Source organism: Hylobates moloch, unplaced genomic scaffold, assembly GCF_009828535.3.
Source record: "Hylobates moloch isolate HMO894 unplaced genomic scaffold, HMol_V3 SCAFFOLD_1, whole genome shotgun sequence".
Taxonomy (NCBI): Eukaryota; Metazoa; Chordata; class Mammalia; order Primates; family Hylobatidae; genus Hylobates; species Hylobates moloch.
This window is the reverse complement of record NW_026652276.1, coordinates 218,692,743-218,714,744: the sequence shown is the minus strand read 5'-3', so window position 1 is coordinate 218,714,744 and position 22,002 is coordinate 218,692,743. Positions and strand designations below refer to the sequence as shown.

The following is a 22,002-nucleotide window of genomic DNA, read 5'->3' as shown; positions in this document are numbered from 1 at the left end:
CAAAATATACAATTAATATATAAATCTATAATTTCCGAGGTAGTGTCCCATAAGAAGGAATATGGAATTCTATTCATCATACTATTAAAAAAAAACAGTTTGCTTCCCCCTTTCCCCAATACCACACTACACATTTCTGGAAAATAGGATTGTTGCTCATCAGGTCATACATTCTAGCAGCTCTGCGCCCCGTCCAAAGTATATGAATATTTTTAGAAGCAATAACATTTAGTTTGAAAAATTGAGAAGTAATTGGGTGAAGACCTTACTGAATTAGTAAGATGTGAATTAGTAGAAACATATTATGCTTTGAGTACACAGGGACTTAGTTTTAAGAAGCCTCTGCCCTTAGAAATATAATTTACTTATTACTGGTATAACTGTATTTTCAAACTGTCTTTACTTAAAATACTTTAATGCTACCATCCTCCTTTTTAGCTAATTTGTTAAGCTTATTCACTAAGCAAAGTCAAATTTTAATATAATTTTAGTCTCAGTTGTCATGACATTTGCAGTGGTGGGCCTGGTGAATAAGGTTTGACATCAAACTGTTTAGAGGTGTTTTTTCCTCATTTGTTGAATATGTTTCAAAAATGACCACCTCCATGGATAAAGCAGCTATAAACCTAATGTTTATTTTAGTTATAGGTCAAAGTTTTTCCAAACACCTTTCTCCCTTTTTAGAATTTCAGTAGAATCAACTCTAGCAGTACTTTGAGTAGTCAAATGAGAAATGTTTAGACTCCTTGGTTTCACTAACTTTCTTGTATCCCAAATCTAAATTTGAAATAGTCTTCCTTATCCCTGGAAAAAAAAAAATTGATGTCAGGTGGGTCTTTTCCTTGCAGGAGAATGCCGTGAATGGAGAACACCTGTGGCTGGAGACCAACGTCTCGGGAGACCTCTGTTACCTTGGAGAGGAGAACTGCCAAGTCAGATTTGCAGTGAGTGTGGGCTCTGTCTTGCTGGGGGAAGGCCTGTGGATCTGAATGAATAGAGGGGTCTCCTTGCCTACATTTCCAAGAGGAGGTTTGAACGAGCCTGTCCTTGTGAGATGGAAAACTTGCCGGATGTTTTCAAGGTTTGCAGAGAGTTTCTCAAGTTAACATGGCGTTCAGGTTATCACTTGTAATGGTTTTAGGCTTCAGTTATGCAGGCCAGGCCTTGGTGTCATGTGTTACTTTATAATAATGCCCAGGGTAGGTTTTTGTGTGTTGGTGGGGGGGGCAGAGGGTAAATGTGTACGAGGTAGTGTCTGCTTATGGAGGGGTTGTTGGGGTGGGGCCAAGGCCTGTGTGTGGAGGAAGGGGCTCTGTCTGTAGGGAAGTGGCCACAGTGGGGGCTTTACTGGTGGGTGAAGGTGGAAAGAGAGGGAAACACCTGTGCTGGGAATGGGTGTAGGCTAACAAATAATCCAGACTAAGTTCTGGAGGATTCAATTCTAGAAATAATATAAACAATCAACAGTCAGGTCGGTTGGAGTTAACTTTTGTTGTTTAAAACTTGCTTTGTGTCCCTATTTAGAACAATCTATTTAGAGGGTTAAAATTCTCTTTATGTTGTGAGGTAAGTGTGGTTGCCAGGTGGTGCATTGTGGAGATATCAAAACGATAGTGTTGAGAAATTGAACTTAAAGTTTGTGTGTAGTTTTAAATGATTGGTCCAAACAGAGAGTAATGGGAAGCTTAGGATAGTAAAGAAGAAAGATGTATTCCTTCTTATTTGGGGAAATGAGCACCAGAATTTATAGAATGCTTTTTTCTTTTTTTTAAAAAAAATATTTGTTTATTATGTGAAAGAAATATTTGCAGCAAGATGTAGGGCCTTGAAATTGCAAATGAATATGTGTTTGTTAATAACTAACATGGAATAAATCGAGTTTCCATCAAAGCTTATAGAAGGATGCGTATAGCCCACCAACAATTTTAACCAGGCTGCTTAAAAGCACAAAGTCCCAGAACCAAGACCTTTTTTGTTGCTTTAGCTGTTTTAACTCCTTGTTTATAAGTTTCATTTGGAGAGTTTTGAGAGTTCTGGGGAGAACAGGGCCTGTTTAAGTGAAGTTGGGAATCAATGTCAGGGAAAGACCCAGATGAACAGGCTCTGGATTGGAAGTGAGGAAACCTGGAGCTGAATCTCAATGTTACTGCTCAGTGTGTGACACTGAGAACTCGTGACCTTTGGGCCTTGGCTACGTTCTAAAACAGAGAGTAGGGTTAAATTTTTTTTACTAATTTATTTTTGTTTCTAGACCTGTAATTAATCATTTGCTTCTCTTCTAATTTTGTTGTAAATTGTATTGACTTAAATATCAGGAGTTCAACTTTATGCATATATGTTTTTAATTAAAGTATAATTGCATGGAATTGGATTAAATTAACCAAATCCACGAGAAGCTCAGCTGTTTGGACTAAAATGCTGTAAATAATGAATTAACATTAGCGTCTTGGTTAATTGGTAAACACTGGTCTTGGGATGTAAGATAATATAAAATGGAAAAAATGAAAGCCAGTATTACTTACATGTATACTTTTGAACAATTTCTACTGATGGACTATGATTTTTTACAGAGTCATCCCTTATTTCCAAATTGCTCCCTTTAATCCCTTTCTGTTACTTTTTAGGGGATGGCTACCTCTCTTGACAAATATATGAACAGAGACACATATCCTCCTTAAACCTTCTATCAGTAAATAGCATTGCTATCCACTAAATGATTATTGCTTGTTCACTAATACCTTTAGGCCAGGAAAAGCGACAAAGAGAATAAAGGAAATTTTAGGTAGAAGTAGGAAGAAACAGAGTTGAGAACATTCCCAGTTTCCTTCTGAAGCTTCCTCATAATTTCGTACCAGGTACTTGGCCCTATTGACTCATATTACAAAACGTCTGAAAGATGAAGAACTCTCCTCCAAAAAACAGTTGATTAAATGGAGGAATAAATCAGTGAGGAAGCTGAAGACCTAACTGCTGTAAGTTTCCTGAAGCTCAGTTTCTTTACCTATAAAGTGGGGGAAACACTGTTTTGAGGGTTTGCTGAGATGATACATAGAAAGGGATTACTTAGCTCAGCAACTGACCTAATGAATTAAAGGCAAAAAAACAAAAAACCCAGGAAGGACAAGGACAGGAAATTTACAAAAGAACTACCAATTGCCAATAGATATCTGAAGAATACAAAGGCATCCCAATTGAAACAACTCAGGAGTCAACTTCATCTGCCTATTAAATTAGCAAAGATTTATAAAATGGTAATAGTTACTGCTGGTTGGTTTAGGCTGAAATGGGCAGGCTCATCATCAGCTGCCAGGAGTGTAAGTAGATACACTGTCCTTCACAAAATTGGCAGTGTGCATTGAAAGCACTGAAAATCCTCTCGGTCTCTCTCCCCACCTCACACTGTGAGGCGCATGTCATCTCTGGGCATCCCATTTTGAGAGAGACATTGGCAAGCAGCAGAGGACCCAGAGTGGGGTGCACAAGTTGGTTTAGGGGATGGAAGATTGTTGTTAAAAAATGTTAGATTACATGGGCTACAACTGAGTATTAGGAGCGAAGGCAGAGAGATGTCTTCCAGTATATTAAGAGTTAATTTGAAGAAAAGAGAAGTGACTTGCTGTCTGTTGTTAGAAATGGAAAAGTCATAGAGGTAGAATCCACCGACTCTAACTTTATAACAATAAACAAACATTACCTGGGAAACCTAACAATGCACACTCCTGTTTCCCTCTTTGCTCCAAATGCTGATTCAGTATGCTTGGAGTTGGACTTGGGAGTCTCCGTTTTTTTTTTTTTTTTGGATGGAGTCTTGCTCAGCTGCCCAGGCTGGAGTGCAGTGGTGTGATCTCGGCTCACTGCAACCTCCGCCCCCCCGGGTTCAAGAAATTCTCCTGCCTCGGCCTCCTGAGTAGCTGGGGTTACAGGCGTGAGCTACCACACCCAGCTGATTTTTGTATTTTTAGTAGAGATGGGGTTTCACCAAGTTGACCAGGCTGGTCTCAAACTCCTGACCTCAGGGGATCCACCCGCCTCGGCCTCCCAAATTGCTGGGATTACAGGCGTGAGCTACCACACCTGGTTGGGAGTCTGTGATTTTAACAAGCACCTCAAATAATTCTGATGCAGATGGCCCGCAAACCTAACTTTGAGAAATACCGTGTGATAAGAAAGAACTTTGTCAGCCTGAGCTTCCCAGCAAGGGAACAAGGTGCCTGGAGAGATTGACTGGTGGGATGTGTGTTTGTGGATAATGTGGGTGGCCATCTTTCAAGGATGCTGTAGTTGGGGACTCTCAGCTGCTTTGGGCAAGAGGTCAGACAGAGATCTCCAGGGCGAGTCTTTAGTTTAAATGCTCTGTTTGCAGTTTTCTTAGAACAACAGTCTTTTCTGGGAAAAAAGTATGCAAAGCAGATCGTGTATTTATATTCTAATTTCTTTTAATGAACCACCTTTGAAGAAAGCCTACCTGTTGGGGCTGGGACTAAATTACCATAACCAGGTACTACCTGCAGGCTCCTAAACAAAGTACAGGCAGAGTGCTCAGGGGAGGAGTGAATCCATCATCTACGATGTGCCTTTCACTCCTTCCCTATTTTAGCAAAGCAAATGTCACAAGTAGAAGTTAAGAGAAGGAAGAAGTCAGTGTGGGTTGAAGCAGATAGAGGCAGCTTCATGGAAATGGGGTTCAAGCTCAGTTTTGAAAGATGGGTAAGATTTACATAAGTGAGTTTGAAGAAGGAGAACATTTCAGGCAGGGAAGAGGAACATGAGCAAACTCAGAGGTGGGGCAAGCTCCGTACAAAGGAGGTGGCAATCATGAGCTGTGCATGAGCATGTGTCAGAGAAAAATGGAAATAAGAATGCAGTTAGGTTTTTTGAAACAAAACATGGAGTGCATATTATAAATACTGGTGGGCTTAGGAAGTGTGACTATATAATACATTGTCTAAACCAAGACACTTTTGAAGGTGAAAGTGGCTGCTGTTAATAATGATGCCGTAACATTAGGGATAAACCAGAACTGCATCACCCTAGCTTATGGGACATTAGGGCATCTATGTAAAACTAAAACTGTCCTGCAAAGCCGGGACCTCCTGCTGCCATGTGGATTGGTATTTGGGGACTGATATTGGAGGGTACTGAAAGCAAGGCAGTGACTTCCAAAACCCTAGAACAGCTGTAGGAGAGTTTGTTCCCAAACTTCGGGGGTGGGGGCTGAACCTAAACCACGTGACCTTTCCTGTTCTACAGTTCTCTGGTGGCAACATTTAATACTGTAGAATACCTGTGAGAGATACATAATGGAATTAAATTTGTTCTCAAATTGGCAACAGTTCCCAAATTAGCAACTGTTTCTTTTTCTGATCTAGATAAAATAGATGCAAAAGTAATGAAATTGAAGCAGAAAGATCACTGTTTCCCAACCTGATTATGGGCACGGGAAACCTGAAATAAAATTCCAGCCAGAATCACTGTTGTTTGGTGACATTTATTTTTATGTACATTTATTCATTCCTTTATTCCGTCGGTGTTTGTGAGCTGGGTTGAGTACCCAGTGTCTCACCGTTCAGCGGGCACAGCCAGATAGAAACTGTTCTCATGCTCTGGGGCTAGGCTATACAAACATGTTTAGCCAAATATTTGTACCAAAAGGAGCTCACTCCTCCAGTAGTAATCCCTGGAGTCCATACCAGTGTGCACCTACTCAGACTTGAAAGAAACCTGCCTACATTGATATGCAAATTGTACACCCACCGTGGTCACACAGACCTGAATAGGCACAGATGGGTAGCATGGGTGGTCAGAAGGAAACAGACTTTGTGTGGACTGACCTGGGTTTGAAAACCTGCTGTTCCATTTATGTACTGAGTAAAGTTGGGACATATCACTTTGCCTCTTTTTGCCTCAGTTTCCTGATTTAAAGTATTGCTACTGAGATAGACCACAGTGATTCTTGTTTCTGGATGAGCATTATGGTCAATTATGCCATTTTACCTTTTAATCTTACCTTTAAAGTGTTGGTTCCCATTCTGGATGTACCACATCAGGATCTCTAGGGAGTGGAACTCAGCCTGATGTCAAAAACAAACAACCAGATCTACAGATGATTCTGTTCACTGTCAGGGTAGAGAGACAGTGATCCACTTCAGAAACAGAGTGTCAGGACCAAAAACCGTGGCCTGGTTCTCACACCTGGTGTGTAGTGGCTGTGATGGGCTAAATAGTGTACTCCAAAAGATATGTTGAAGTCCTGATACCTCAGGACTTCAGTACCTCAGAATGTAACTTGATTTGGACATAGGGTTGTTGCAGATGTAATTAATTAGGATGAGTTCATACTGGAGTAGAGTGGGCCCTAATTCAGCATGACATGTGCCCTTATAAGAGAGGACACATGCTGGGTGCGGTGGCTTATGCCTGTAATCCCAGCACTTTGGGAGGCCAAGGCAGGTGGATCACCTGAGGTTGGGAGTTCAAGACCAGCCTGACCAACATGGAAAAACCCCGTCTCTACTAAAAATACAAAATTAGCCAGGGTAGTGACGCATGCCTGTAATCCCGGAGGCATTACAGGAGGTTGAGGCAGGAGAATCGCTTGAACCCAGGAGGCGGAGGTTGCGGTGAGCCGAGATTGCGCCCTTGCACTCCAGCCTGGGCAAAAAGAGTGAAACTCCATCTCAAAAGACACACAGAGATATACACACAGAGAAGAAGGCCATGTGGTGTTGGGGGCAGGAATTAGAGTGATGCAGCTGCAAGCCGAGGCCCTCTGAGGATTGTGGCTCTCCTCAGAAGCTAAGAGACAGGCATGAAATTCATTCTCCCTCCAAAAGGGTGTTCCCTTCAAAAGGGTGTTCAACCTTGTTGAAATCTTGATTTGGGACTTCTAGCCTCTAGGAGTGTGAGAGAATACATTTCTGTTGTTTTAAGCTGCCCAGTTTGGGTTCCCCACAGAATACCCATTGCCATTGAGTGGGATCTTAGTATTCAGTGGAAAAGCATTTGAGAAATGCTCATACGATGTTTGCAGTTTTCCTAGGACTCATACTCATCATCTCTGATCTGTTACAACAACCTTTTGGGATGGTCATATTGGGCCATTCACTTCTACCTAAAGATAAAGAAGAGTCAGAGAGGCTTACTCACTATCCAGAGCTTTATGACTTCTTTGCTTTCTTAGGGCAGTGCTAGGAACCTAATATAGTAGCCATTCTATAAGTTGAGTTACCTTATCTGGCCATGCAGATATCACAGTTATATAGGCTCACGGACACGTATGCACACAGGTGCGTCTACAGCAGTCTTGAGGTTTAGGTTGAGTGGTATGTGGTTGAGGTATAAATGAGCAGACAGGCAGGTTGGTGTCAGAAGCTGGGAGCTGCAGGGAACAGAGTAGGTAGATGGTGAGGTGAGTGAGCGTGTAGGTTGTGTTAGAGGAAAAATGGAACTGTCAGACTTCAGGATGCTGTTACCAGGTATATCTTCTCTATTTTTAAATGTGCTCATGCCACCCTCTTTTCATGGACCAGCTAATAGGTACTGCCTTGCTTTTGTTATTGTTTTGTTCTTTTATTTTGCTTTAGTCTTTTCCTTGTAGATAATGTTTGGTGAAAATGGCTTAACCTCACCTGTGACACCCGGCCTTAATTCTAAGATTTCTTCTAACGTTGCTTGCAATTTTTTCAAATACAGTTTTATTGAGAAAGTGAATGAATTGCATTTGAGAGGCCGTGTGATATGAGAGTTGGAGGATTGGAGGCCAAGAGCTTCACAGATCCAGAGACAAAAAGATCTAGATAAAAATGCAAGTTCTGCTCTGCCTTTGTGAGCCTCAGTTTCCTCTGTAAAATAGCGGTGATTAAATCTACCTCTCAGAATCAGTAGAGGGATAAAATCAGTTAACAAATGTTTGTATTCATTTTCCTCCTCTTCTGTACCTACTGTGGTTCAATGTCATGGAGTTGAACAAGCTAATTAGCAGATTTGGTTGGACTCTGGCTTAACAAGGCCTTACATTTGGGATGATTCTGTCTATCCCAACACTAAGACTCTTAGGCCTTCACCTGTCATTTTGCTGCTGTGTGTAGCATCCATATTCTTACCAAGTCATGACTGGGAACAACTGAGTGGGACAAATCAAAGTAACCCATTCTGTGATCTCATCTCACAAGCTGTGTCTTCTTATTGGTGAATCAGAAGCTCATCATTGTCTGTAATGGGGTATCACAGTATTTGCTCACAGGAATGCTGGTCATGTCCTTAGATTCTTGGAAGAAACTTTCAAGAAGAGTACAAGGGTCATAGCTCTCTGCCCTATTTGAAGGAAACTTTCAGCTTTCTGCTGTTCAAAAATGAAAATGACTTTGAGCCCAGTTACACCTTGTCTGTTTCATCTCAGGAAGAATGAGCACCAGGCAGCAGCTGGTGAAAATGCTGGTTCCCATGCATCTGTGTGTGTGGGTGAGAGATGAGAGAATCAGAGCCCGAAATGCATTACTGGGGACTTTCTGGCCATCTGTGTATTCGGGTCTAGCTGGTGTGTACCATGGAGCACCAGCGTTGGACTTAGAATGCACCAAGATCTGCCTGCATGTTGCTCCTGCTCTGTCAGCCTCAAATGCCAGCAGACTCATGATCTGCACCCCAGATGGCAGTTTGGCTGAGCTGGGTGCAGGCTGTCAGAGGGAACCACGTGTGTGGCAATAAAGCCCAGGAGGCAAAGCCAGCTCTCTGAGTTGTTTGGGTGCCAGCCATTCTCTGCCAGGGGCCTTTTTCACCGTTAGGATATTGAGGATCTAATGAATCAAGATGACTCATAGAAAGTGTAGCCATCAACAAAAATAAGAAAAGAATGTTCACGGACACACTCTCTGCTGCTGAGTTCCTAGTCAGTGGATATGAGAGAGGGAGAGAGTGGGGTGCTCTCAGCGGTGGAAGTAATGTCACCCTTTAGGTGTCTGGCCTGATAGCTCAGCATTTCCATGAGATCGTTCACGTGCACACTTAGAACAGTGTCTGGCACATGGTAGACCCTCAGGACATGTTAGCCATTGTTACTATGACAACTGTCATGAGGATTGTTATAATTTGGTAGCAAGTGCTGTCTGTATATTAAAGGAGAATCTAGTGCTGATACTGCTCACTTCATGTAATGGGGATGGTGATAGTATATGTAGGCTATGAAGCCAAGGGATCTTTCGGATTCTGTCACTTCTAGGTAACCCTGGATCAATAGTACCATTGTCTATTTGCACAGCCCATTTTCTTTTTACCCAAAATTTTGTTCTGGAGAACACTAAACTCAAATGAAGACAATATACGGCCTTATACATTAAAAGGAGCTCATGACCATAAATTTCGAAAACACTGAATGACTTTAATATACAAATAGGACCTGTGAAGCTCAACGAAGCATATAAGGTATGCAGGATTTCCTACTTTTTTTTTGAGTGGATGGGAGGATTGTGGAACCCATAATTTCCCCACGGAACACCCATTGCCATTTTGTAGGATCTTAGGAGTCAGTGAAAAGTATTTGAGAAATGCTCACACAACGCTTTGCAGTTTTCCGAGGACTCATACTCGTCTCTGATCCATAACAACAACCTTTTGAAGTGGTCATATTGGGTTGTTCACTTCTACCTAAAGATAAAGGAAAAAAAGAGTCACAGAGGCTTACTCACTCTCCAGAGCTTTATGGCTTTTTTCTATCTTTGTGCAGTTCTTTTGCCTTTATACTAAACTTTCATTAAGCCAAAATGCACGTGTCTTATTTTATTCTTAGAGTTTGAACCTCTGAGAATAATTGTCATCTCTTCTGTCATGACAATTTTAGATTGAGGCTGCATTTGCGTGTTTGTGTAAGGGTGTGTGTTTCTGTGAAGCAGTTCTGTTGTTATTGGGTATTGTATGGTCCTGTTACCTAGTAATAAAGATAATTTGCATCTGATTTAGCATAAGGCTTACATGTTACCTAGGCAATGCCCAGGTGTACAGAAATGGTTTCTCTTCTTGCAGCGTTTTCCAGGGGCAGGGACCCACAGCACTAGGGTTTAACCAGTATTCCTGTTGCTCAGAGGCACTCAATCTTGATGGAAGCATTATTTGCATTATGAGTTACTCCAAAACCACTACTGGCCCCCAAAGTTGGTATTGTCTCTGTTTGTTGGGAGCCTGTTGTTGTTGTTCCCTGCCACATTGACGAGGTGGATACATATTCAGAAAGTGATGCTTTAAAAACACGAGGAAATGGAAAATCCTGCATTGATGCCTTCATTTAAGGAGGTGCAGGTGATGTGTTGATGAAGCATGTGAGCTTTGGAATCAGATGACCTGGCTTTGAATCCTGATTTCCAGGCTTTGAGTTGTGTGACTCTGGTCCTTGTTTTAACCTCTTTAAGCCTAAGTTTTACATCTGGAAAATGGGATAATACTGCTTCTTGTGGTTGTTGTGAAAATTAAATGAGTTAATGCATATATAACAGCAAGCTGGCAAATTATGGGCACTCAATAAATATTGTCCACTATAATCATTCCTCCTTGAATGAAAGTGGTTCCAAGAAACAGAGCCAAAAGAGACAGCCAGAGTACTAGGTTTGAAGTGTCTTAGAATCACCTGCTACCTCTGTTTCCTCAAGGAAAGTTGAGGACTGAGCTTGTGAGGTGGAACAACTAGCCCAGCTGGCAGTCAGGCTTTCCCTCCCCTCTGCTCCTTCCCCATTCTGTCAACCTTTTATAGCACACACCACTTACTAGCTATCATACTTTTAAAAATCGTTCGCTTATTTATCTGCGTCCAACACTAGAGCATAAGCTCCATTTAGCTGAGGAACTCTGCCCTTGTTGTCCTCTGCTGTATTCCCCACACTGAGGATAAGTGACTGCACTGAATAGTTACCCTGTGTTACTTAACATTGAATGAATGAATGAGTTCAACGAGGTGCTCTTTGAGAGAGAGACACATACACACACAGACACCTGTCACCAGATCAACCCTGCCATTTAAGTATTGTTATATTTATAATCCAGGACGTCTGAATTCCTGCCTCATTTTTAAGGGTCTTTAGAGGGAGATTTAACACATGCAGGTAGGTGACTTGTGTAAGGTTTTATGCCCTGTTTAGCCAGTGCTATGCCTTTTGCAGTGCATTTTATTTCATTCTCATGGAGAACAGAGACTGCTTTTTGCCATCTTGGCATGGGGGTCATGTGTGGTTGTCATTAGTCAGTTCCCCTAGGGATCTCATGAGAACAGATCATATGAAGCAATCACATTAAATATCATATTTCTTGTCTATCCTCATCAGTCTTGGTCCCCAGTCTACCACTAGCAAAGAAAAGGGGAAAACAGTAGGCTGTAACACATAGAGATGGCTTTGGGTTAGAAAGACTTTGCTTCCACTCTTAGCTGGTCTTTCTTGGGCAAGTTGCACAGTCTCATAGGGTCTCAGTTTCCTTAGTTGTAAAGTGGGTAAGTTGTACCTACTTGGCATGGCAGAAGTGAGCTGTGTTTACGGTGTGGGTAATGTGTATATTACACAGCTAGCCTCCTGGCAAATCTCTGTGGTTATGATGTCATTAAAAAATGATATGGGCGGGTGTGTATGTGTCAGTGAAAACATTACCAACTGGAGGTACAGTGTTGAGTAAACAATGACTGAGATGTCTGTGGGTCTTCCTGGACTAGATTGGCTGGAAGACTGCCTTAATTATGTCACCAAATAGCTTGGAATGTGAAAAATGGCATTGAAAGGATAACTAATTTACCACAGCTTGATATTGCTTCTGAACTAGAAATACAGTTTCCATATCAAAGCAAATATCTCTGAATGTTTGGTTAGAAATATTAAGCTGTGAACTTTAAGAAGATAATTCTATTTCCACAAAGTAAACTGATAATGGAAACATGTCAGGATTCATAATACAAGTAAGATGGTGTTTATGGTACTATCACACAAGCAAGGACTAAAAAAGGCAAAGTGTTTGGGATTTCCTGGTTTATACTAAGGCTCAGATCTCTGCTCTCCCCATGATATGCTACCTCAGAGCTAGAGAAAGCCACCAAGACATAGAAACACCATTTTCTATTAACTTGTTTTGTTATGACTTCTGTAATATGTCTAGCCCATCTTCACTCAAGTCTGTCTGCTTGAAATTTGTGGATGCACATGGGTGTGTATGTGTGTAGGGCTCTAATGGTATGAATTTCTACTTGTTAGTGTCTGTGTACCTGTAATTATATTTATATCCATATTTGCATGCATATCAACCCTTCAATTACTCTACTATAAGACATGCCGCAACTTTGACCTGCTGGCACAAATAATCACCTTGAAGAGCGTGTAAAAATATGACAAGGAACAGCCACAAAACCACCTGTAAAGAGCCAAAACCAGGAAGATTGCATCTGATGAGTTGAAACTAGTGACCGGCCATGGTTGCATACTGACTTCCAAGCTGAGAAGCATGGAAAAACAAATGGGGAAAAAGAAATAAAAGAGAAGCAGGCGAATTTTAAAGAAGCAGAAACAAGAAACGAGGGCAGCAAAGTACAGAGAACTTCAGTAATAAGCATGATGACATATGAAGTGTCCTTGGGTAAAATGAGAGCCAGGGTGGGAATAGAATTATGGATTTTTAAGGATTTCTTCAAGTTCATTAGGCTGGAACCCTTTTTAATGTATCATGACTATGAGGGAGGAGGCAGAAGGAGTACCTGAGCCGCACGGTAATCTAGATGGAGGGGCACACTGAGTATCATTCCCCATGACTCTCCGCCTGGCATCTCTGAGGGCATCAGTTTGTTAGTATCATTTCATTAGACTTGTGCAAACCCATTCAAACTTATTAGGCCCTTCGCCATGCTTGTTATAAAGACTGGCTGCAATATTTATTTTACATCTCAATAACTGTGCCTGAATTGTAAGAAGATTTCCAAAAGATGGTGGCAGTATGCGATAGTCACCCAAATGAATTCCAAGGTGTAGACTTCTCCTAAGATTCACGTCATAGCTTTCTGTTTTTTGTTTGTTTGTATGTTTGTTTTAGAGACAGAATTCTGCCGTGTCACCCAGGTTGGAATGCAGTGATGTGATCCTGGCTCACTGCAGCCTCAAACTCCTGGGCTCAAGTGATCCTACTGCCTCAGCCTACTGAGTATCAGGGACCACAGGCTTGCTGTAGCTTTCTGTTGAAGCCTATCAGAGAAACTTTGTGCCTATCACTTTCTTCTCATTAAAAAGAAGTATTAAATCCACTAACATAAGTCACATTTAACCATTTAAGAGTGTGATTTGGTACAAATTTTAGTGTAAGGGTAAACTGTTGAAATACAGACATGTACCTTTTCCCTCCCTTAAAAAGAATCCTGCACTGTTCTGACTGTAGTTTTTACCAAACTTAATCCAGTGCTCAAAACATGATGGATGTATCATTCTTTCTAACCAGTCATCAACTTTAGCTTTGAATTAACGCAATCCTAGCAATTTGGTTCTTACCAGGTTGTTTCTCCTGGTAAGAAGAAACAAGAAACGAGGCCTGATTGGCCGCTTCTCAGGAAGAGGAAAGGTTTTTGGGTGTCTTTCTAGTTCTTATATTCAGCTCACGAAGTCTTTTTTTTCCCCTTGGCTTTCTGCTGTAAGATTTTGGTTTTCTTTCTCTACAGATGAAAAATATAAAATACACTGGCTATCTGGGAAACAGACAACTTTTTATGTCAGTTTCAAACAACAACACACAGGCACTGCTCTTCTTTCTCCCTGTAGGTCTCTCGGGAGGTCGTGGAATTGACCCTGCCTAGGTGGGGTTCAGCCTAGTATCTAGAACCTACATGCACATCTGAGGTTACTCAGGGGAGGTGCTAGGAGCATAAACATAAACACTTCATATGCAGAATGCCTCTGATAATGTGTTTCTCAGAACAGAACAAAACACGCTGTTCGAAGAGCATCAAGTGAGTTTTCCTGCCGTACTTGAGAGGCAATTCCAACCATAACACAGCATGAGACTGTCAGGTGTGCTGTCAGCCCAGCATACACATGAACAGCAGAGCTGACCAAGGGGTAGGACTGAAGCCCTCCTGAGCTGCTGATGATTCTACTGAAAGACTTAAGGACAAAGTATGAGGAATTCACGCTGACCTTAGCGGAGGCCGGTGTGGGGCTGGGAAAAGGGCTGTGTGCTCTCAGTCACTCTTGCGGCTTCCTTTTTGTTCCATTCTTGTCACTCCAGTTCAGGCCCCCATCGCCTCATATAGGAAATTATCACTGTGACCTTTGAATTTCTTATTCTCTTTCAGGAAAAAAAGCCAGTGTCTTAACCACGACCTGCAACACAGCGTGATTTGGCCTGCTGTTATCATCTGACCTCATCTCTACTCCCCCACACTGGCCCCTGGCCACTCCTTAGCATCTGACATCCTCATGCCTCTGAGCTTTGCACTGGCTGTGCCCTTTGCCTAGAATGTTTTTCCCTCAGATATCCACGTGGTAAACTCTCTCACTTCCTTTGGGTGTTTGTCAAAATGTTCAGTGAAACCTTCCCCGGCTCACCTGTCTACAACTTCAATCATCTCCTGCTCTTGATGTTTCTTATCTCCCTTTCTCTCTTTGATTTTCTTTTTAGTATTTATTTCTATCAATATTTTATATACTAATCTCTCTTGTTGGTTGTCTGTCTCTCACAGGAGAATATAAGTTCTATGAGATCAAAACAATTTTTCAGGGCTGGGCACGGTGGCTCATGCCTGTAATCCCTGGTTCTGTCTGTTTTCTCTCCACTCCTGCAACTGTTCCCAAATAAACATTCCAAGGTTTAACCAACTTGTAGACACAGGTGGCATCACATGAGCCACAGTAATACAGATGCAACTGTTTTTTAACTCTATGCAGTCTACGTAAGACCTCAGTCTTCTGCAAAATAGCCCTTCCGTCAGATAGTCCTGTGAGTCCCCAGAAGATATCTGATTTGTGCTCACAAAAATATTATAGTTGTTCAGCTATAATTGTCATGCAGCCTCTATGCTTTCTTTTTCTTTTTCCTTTTTTTTTTTTTTTTTTGAGACAGAGTCTTGCTCTGTCACCCAGCCTGGAGTGCAGTGGCACAGTCTCAGTTCACTGCAACCTCCACCTCCTAGGTTCAAGTGATTCTCATGCCTCAGCCTCCTGGGTAGCTGGGATTACAGGCGCCCGCCACCATGCCCAGCTAATTTTTTGTATTTTTAGTAGAGACAGGCTTTTGACACGTTGGCCAGGCTGGAGTTGAACTCCCGGCCTCATGTTCTGGGCCTCGGCCTCCCAAAGTTCTGGGATTACAGGCGTGAGTCACCGCACCCAGCCGCACTATTTTTTCCCTATTGTGGGCAGAGAGCTTCCATTCCTCAAACAGTCTGAGGGCGCCTCATTACTGTTGCTTTTGGGATTGCTTATTGCAAGAATGTCTATGTCCCGGTGGGGGTTTTGTCTCCTAATGTTTCCGAAGCCACCAATTCTCCAGACTGGGGCTGGTTGAGGGGTTAAGTGGGGAGAGAGTCCTACCTCAGAAGCCCTTTCTCCTTTCTTCCCTCCCGTTTTCCTTTCAGAATAACTGTGTCAGGCAGTGTTCTTGGTTCTCAGTGCTGGAGTATAGCAGCATGGAAACACACAGAGAAATCTCTACCTCTCTGTAACTCTGTAAGTTTGAAACCCATGGCTTCTGGGGAATAGTTCTGTTTCCCCTTCTCTTGCAGCTCATGAGACAGCTCCTCTGGCTTCTTAACACAGCCAGTGTACCTACTTCCCAGGTTTGAGGGCATCCTACTCTACTTGCCAGCAACCCCCAGACACACTGTTCAAACCTCCACACTCAACCACCAGCCTTGAGCCCAGTGACTTCTGTACATAGACACCCAGGAGCCCGGAATTGTCCCGCAGTGGACATGCCAAAGCAGGTCTCCATGCCTTTTCAGAGGCATCGGTGCCTACTACATAAAGAGACTTCAGATCTTTTTCCTGCTGGAATGCCTTTGATTTTTTTGAATATCCATATTTTAAGCCCAAATTTAAGACTTTGCTTTCTCTGCTAGACCCTTTTGACTGGTTCGGCCTCAGATTTTGCCCTTCTCTAGATGATAGCTTTTCTTGTCTGGGCTGTTGTTGAGCGTGTAGCCATGCGTGGCTCTCTCCTGTGAATGGCCTCTTCTACCAAGTCCCTCTTGTCTCCTGAAGTAGCTTGCCAGCTCTTGCAAGGACAGAAGCTTCCTCCTGTTTATATCCTGTATAGCACTCTCATAGTCTTATACACATAGTGATGGTTAAAATAATTGGTGGACTAAATTTCCATAAATATATTCTGGAAAAGTCAGCAGTAACAGATTGTTTCAGCCATATGGAATCTTCTCTTATGTAGGATACCTCAAACCATCATGATTCCAGATCCCTGGCATCTACAGATTCAGGAGTATTGGTGTATATCTGAGCATTGCATGAGTATTTTGGTGTATCCTTTGTAAGAGTCTTCAACCCAACTTCTAGTTGTTCCTACTGCTTTTCTTTCAGATATTCTGAGATATTTTTGGCATCATCCCTTATCAACGGTGTTGGTTGTTGGGGGCTATCGCAGAAGGTTTCAGCCCTTACCAAATCCTTGTCTGTCCACAGATCACATTGCACAAACACATGGGATCTTTACAAATGAACGCCTGCCCTCCAACGTGGGCCAGCACTACTCAGGGTCTGGGCTGGGACCTTTTAACATGGAGTGAGGTCTCTTTGCAATTGAACCTCTAAGGAGAAGTCTGAGTTTCCACTCGGGTCACAGACTCCTCCGGACTTGTGGCATCTTTGCTTTTTGGTCTGGAATCGTGAGATCCTATTGTCATAGACAGAATGAGTGATATACTGAGGATAAAAGGAGTGTGCTGCGCCAGGCACGGTGGCTCACGCCTGTAATCCCAGCACTTTGGCAGGCCGAGGCGGGTGAATCACGAGGTCAGGAGATCCAGACCATCCTGGCTAACACAGTGAAACCCCGTCTCTACTAAGCATACAAAAAAATTAGCCAGGCATGGTGGCGGGCGCCTGTAGTCCCACCTACTTGGGAGGCTGAGGCAGGAGAATGGCATGAACCCAGGAGGCAGAGCTTGCAGTGAGCCGAGATCCCGCCACTGCACTCCAGCCCGGGCTACAAAGTGAGACTCCGTCTCAAAAAAAAAAAAAAGGAGTGTGCTGGAACTTCAGCTAGCCACCCTCCTGGCTTGTCCAAAATGTTCTATATTCTTTTGAAGAAAAAGAGAAGCCTGCATGAGTGACAGCGGAGGTCAGGCTTTGGCCCTGAAATCATATTAATGGAACTTTCAGATAATGTCATTCTTCATTTTTCCTAATGCCAATTTATAGATTTGCATCCCAGACTCCCCAGAGAAGTAGAACTTGCCAAGTATGCTTGTCATTTCTTCTAATTAGGTTTTTAAATAAATCAAAGAACTCTTGTTTTCATTTACCTTGGATTATACAGCAACAATGTTCTTGTGTATGTTGCCAGAGAGACACTGCCTACTGAAACGACACCAGATTCCTGACATTCTAAGAGCTTAGGAAGGTTCCTCCCCTCCCCTTTCCTAAGCATTCCATTAGCCCCACCATTGAAGAGGAGGAAAGGACAGTGCTGCCAGGGCTGCATGGCCCCTCCTGCCTACCCATCTCCAAAATGCTGCTGTGGACTGGGCTTTGTGGTCTAAAAGGGAAGGAGAAGGGGGAGGAGGAGAGCACTCCCCTGGCCTCTCTTGCAGCCCCTTTGCCTGATTTTCAGCCTTCCCTCTGTTTCTAGTCCTCAGGGTGAATCTTCCCATCTAGGAGGCTAAGGGGTAGAGAAACCATGAGGGAGAAAGCTGGGAGGCAGCTGCGGGTAGGCCTGGCCCAGCAACCTCCTCTGTCCTTCTTCCTGGCTTCTCACCATGTGACCCTCCTCTGGCCCTTTCCCCAGCATGCCCCATCTGCCCCCTTATGCACTCACAGTATTGTTGGTTTCTGCCTGGAGCCCCTTTCCTGGCTGTCATCCCTTTGCTCACTGTTGGCCTCATAGCTGGTGATTCTTCGCGTTAGGCCTGGGAATTCTGGAGTGAGGTGCCATGAGCTCAGACTTTGCCCTGGTGTTCTTGGTCCTGCAGCATCCTCTGGCCTCTGAGCTCTTCTGAGATGGGGAGACTAAGAGCGTGTTGCCATGCTGGCCCTTTTCCTACTGCCTTCCCCGTGTCCCATCTCTGGTGATTCTACCTGTCGAGGTGGGCAAGCTCAGTGGGGGCTCTTAGGACCGCAGCAGAAGCTATGTAGTCAGCAGGCAGTGCAGTTGGCCCCATTGCAGGAAGAAATAAGGCTTGCCATATCCCTTCTTCAGAAGGGGACAGCCAGGCTTGTTGTACCTGCTTCCTGGGTGTCAAACTTCTGACAATTGGGAATGACAGATATTTAATTTTACTTACCTTGGGCAGCAAAAAGGCCCCAATCCTTTTATAAATCAGAGGCCTGAGAAAGTAGGTAACCCCAGGCCCTAAAGGACCCACCCCCTTCTCCTTTCCTCCCCTCTCCTCTCCCTTCTCTCCTACCCTTTCCCGTCTTTTCCCCTTCCCTCTTTTTCATCTTTATTTTTCATCATCATCTTTCCCTTCCTTCCTTTCCTCTTTTTCTCTATCAAACTCTCTCAACTCCCACCAGATATTCATTGTTACTTAGCAGAAATCACATACCTTGCTCAAAGGAAGAAAAAAAATAGCTTTCTTGGTACATATAGATCAGGGACTTAGGCAAGGGAGGTAGTTGGGTGGGATAGGATTCAATATTAATCTCTTTATTAGGGACAATTGTATACTCTACCACTGCCTGCCACTGATCCCTCTGTCCTCCTCAATCCCCATTCCCTGCTCCAGTGGTCTAAAGCTGTGACGGTTTTTCTTCCTTGCCTGCTATGAGCTGAAGATTGGTGGAGAGCTGTCACTACTTTGAATGCCAGCAGTGCCTGCAGTATGGGAAATATGTAGGATGTGTTTTCTCTTATAACCACTGTATGGCTGCTGGTGAGATCATGCCCACCATCCTAAAACCTAGCATCTTTATTATTGTGTTGTTATTGAAGTAAATGTTGGTCATGTTTTTATTAGAACAGTGTAATATAATGGAATGCGATCTATACTGTATTCCATATTGTCTTAGTTTAAACAGATATGTTCCCCCCTCTGTCCACCCCATACCACACTCCTACAAATAAGTTTCTTTTGAATACCAACACCAGCAAAATCAGGAAACCCTTAGTCAGAGTGCTTAGGTACTGTTTGATATTTAAGGCAGTAAGCTGAATTGGCCTTTAAATTCATTGATGAGAGCAAATTATTGTTTTTTAAATAATTTTAATTTTTAAACATGTTTCATGTTCTAGGCAATATTTGTTTAAATTATGTTTTTGTGCTAGGTTCTATAACAACTATGTCCCAATGTGAGGAGTAAGAGCTAACCTACTGAATGCTTCTTTTTTGAGATGGAGTCTTGCTCTGTCGCCCAGGCTGGAGTGCAGTGGCGCGATCTCGGCTCACTGCAAGCTCTGCCTCCCAGGTTCACGCCATTCTCCTGCCTCAGCCTCCCAAGTAGCTGGGACTACAGGTGCCCGCCACCACGCCTGGCTAATTTTTTTGTATTTTTAGTACAGACGGGGTTTCACTGTGTTAGCCAGGATGGTCTCGATCTCCTGACCTTGTGATCCACCCGCCTCGGCCTGCCAAAGTGCTGGGATTACAGGCGTGAGCCACTGCTCCTGGCCCCTACTGAATGCTTTTAAGTGACTTTTCTTGGTTTAATTTATCAGCTTTCATAGAGAAGTAAGCATTGGCTCATGTAAGTTATTTGGAAAAAAGTGAATATTTATAGTATTTAGAATGTCCAGATTCCTGCATCTTACCTTTGTATATAGCTGGGAACGCACAAAATTCTATGTGTTTTGGGCAATTTCTGTCCGGAAGCTTATTATCCAGCTACTTCAAATAACTTTAACCAGTTGAAACGTAGTCATACGCCGTGAAGTCAGTGATTAAAATTTCAGATTTGCTTAAACAGTTTTCCTCAATTAAGGAACTAAAAATCTATTTACTTTTCTACTATGGCAAAAGACCTTGGACCTTTATTCAGAATTCATTTACTTAATTTTACATATGATTGTAAACTGTAATTATTTGATTTCTCAAATTAAAAGCTGTTGAGAAGCTGCCATTTAGGAAATTGAGAGCAACAAAAGACAGCAACGCTGACTCAAAAGGAGCTCTGCCCAAACAGAAGGATAGGAAAGAGAAAAATGACTGTTCTTTGCAGTACAGTGCATCATGTTGTAGTCTTTATGAAGAAAAATTTAGAATATGGTTTATATATTCTGCCTCAAAAGGCACATAAGTTTGTAATATATTTTAAGAGGATCTTTTAAAAATCAATATAGTTCAGTTAAAATCAGTTTCATAACTTACAGCACTCGACTCCATATATTATCATCTGCAGAACTTTGCACTTCAGTTTTTCCATATGAATGATGTTAGTGCATTTACATGACGTTCCAGAAGGCTGAGAGATAGCATATCTTAACTCACCGGTTCTCAAATTCTTCTAGCGCAGATCCCTTGTGCAAAAGATGTTTTGACTCAGAATCCTGATTTGTAAAACAAAGAAAGGAGGAGGCATTCCATTTCATTGAATGCATGAGGCTTCCTGAGTTTTCTCCGTGTCTTCCTTCCATCCTCAGTGACTTTTGTAGCAGACTAAGAAATCCCTGGAACTCCATAGAACTTAAAGCAGACCGTAGTGTCAAGCACGAAGCTAGACTAGGGCAGGAGTTATTGGCAAGGAGGGAGGCTTTTCAGGCATCCTTAAATCACAGCCTGTAAGTGGTTGCCTACCTGTGGTAATATTGCTTTGCTTATCCACAATGTAATTTACCAGGAGTTTCATGGGAAATGAATAGACTAAAATCAACTCCAGTTTCCTTTGTGTCACTATAACTCTGATTAGCAATGTGACTCAAATGCCCCATGCATTTTCTGCAGGTGCTGCCAAAGCAGTGATTCGCACCAGGATATCCATAGGAAACAGAAGGGAAACCATGATTTGCTTATGGGTGCTCTACCCTGTAGAGCAAAATAGAATTTTTTGATTGTTCTTTTGATTGCTACTGCTGTGCTACTACGATTATGACTTCATGTTTTCTTGTTGTTCCTCCCCCTCCTTCTTTTTCTCTTCTTCTTCTTTTCTTTTTTAGTAGTAGAACAAGACACTGTTCAGTAGTGTAGCTAGATGCTTTGGTTTCTTTTATCATTGTTATGTGCAAAAGCAATTGTAAACATATTTCATGTGCTACAGCATGTTCTTCCCTCAGGAAGAGGAAATCCGAGAGTGATAAAAGCATCTGCAAGCAGAGTAAAGGAATTTCAGTCGGTGGATTTCTTCTACAAGTTTCATGGCAGCGGTACTGCAGTGTTTTAGATTCTTTGTAGGTGGCTGATAATGTGTAAATGCCCCATGTTGAATGAATGCAGCTGTCTAAGACCTATGAGGCTGCAGTTTCTTTCCTAATCCTACCCCTCCAAAGTGGTGGTTTGCAGCCCTTCCAATCTCTGGCTGCAGCAATGCTTTATTTCTTCTCACCTACCTGACACAATTGACTCAAAAATTATACCTCAGCAGGGGAAACCACTCCTCGGAAGGGGAAGGTTGCCAGCAATCTCTAAGAGGACAGAAACTCAGGACCTTTCACACTTGGATGCTTTGATAGACCATCTGACAGATAGGCTTAGTTATAGTACATTTCTTTCAGGCTCAAACACAGAAATTATTCATACAAATCCTCCTTCCAGTCTGTCCTTTATAGAGAGGGCTGAACTTTCCTATCTTAGATCCTGCATGACACTGGCAGTCATGAAATGCAGATTGTGCTCATTCATCTCTCTCCATGCAGTCCATTTTTTATCGTTAGAGAAAAAGATAAACTTTAAAAAGTTTT

General features: G+C 42.6%; 1 protein-coding gene and 1 long non-coding RNA gene across 4 annotated transcripts in view; one reads left to right on the top strand and one right to left on the bottom strand.

Annotated features, from left to right (window-relative positions):
* The window catches only part of DGKI (diacylglycerol kinase iota), a 475,885-nt gene that overhangs the window by 168,951 nt on the left and 284,932 nt on the right, over positions 1-22,002 (top strand). For all 3 annotated transcript variants that reach the window (XM_032761874.2, XM_058427069.1, XM_058427074.1), the window contains exon 3: positions 849-944. In XM_032761874.2, the coding sequence (XP_032617765.1) occupies positions 849-944 (96 nt within the window). The remainder of the gene's footprint in view (positions 1-848; positions 945-22,002) is intronic.
* LOC131381079 (uncharacterized) lies at positions 7,258-13,512 on the bottom strand. The gene is made up of 3 exons (XR_009209527.1): positions 13,497-13,512; positions 9,551-9,642; positions 7,258-7,378 (listed from the first exon to the last, which is right to left on the bottom strand). It is a non-coding gene; the product is annotated as an uncharacterized LOC131381079 (long non-coding RNA).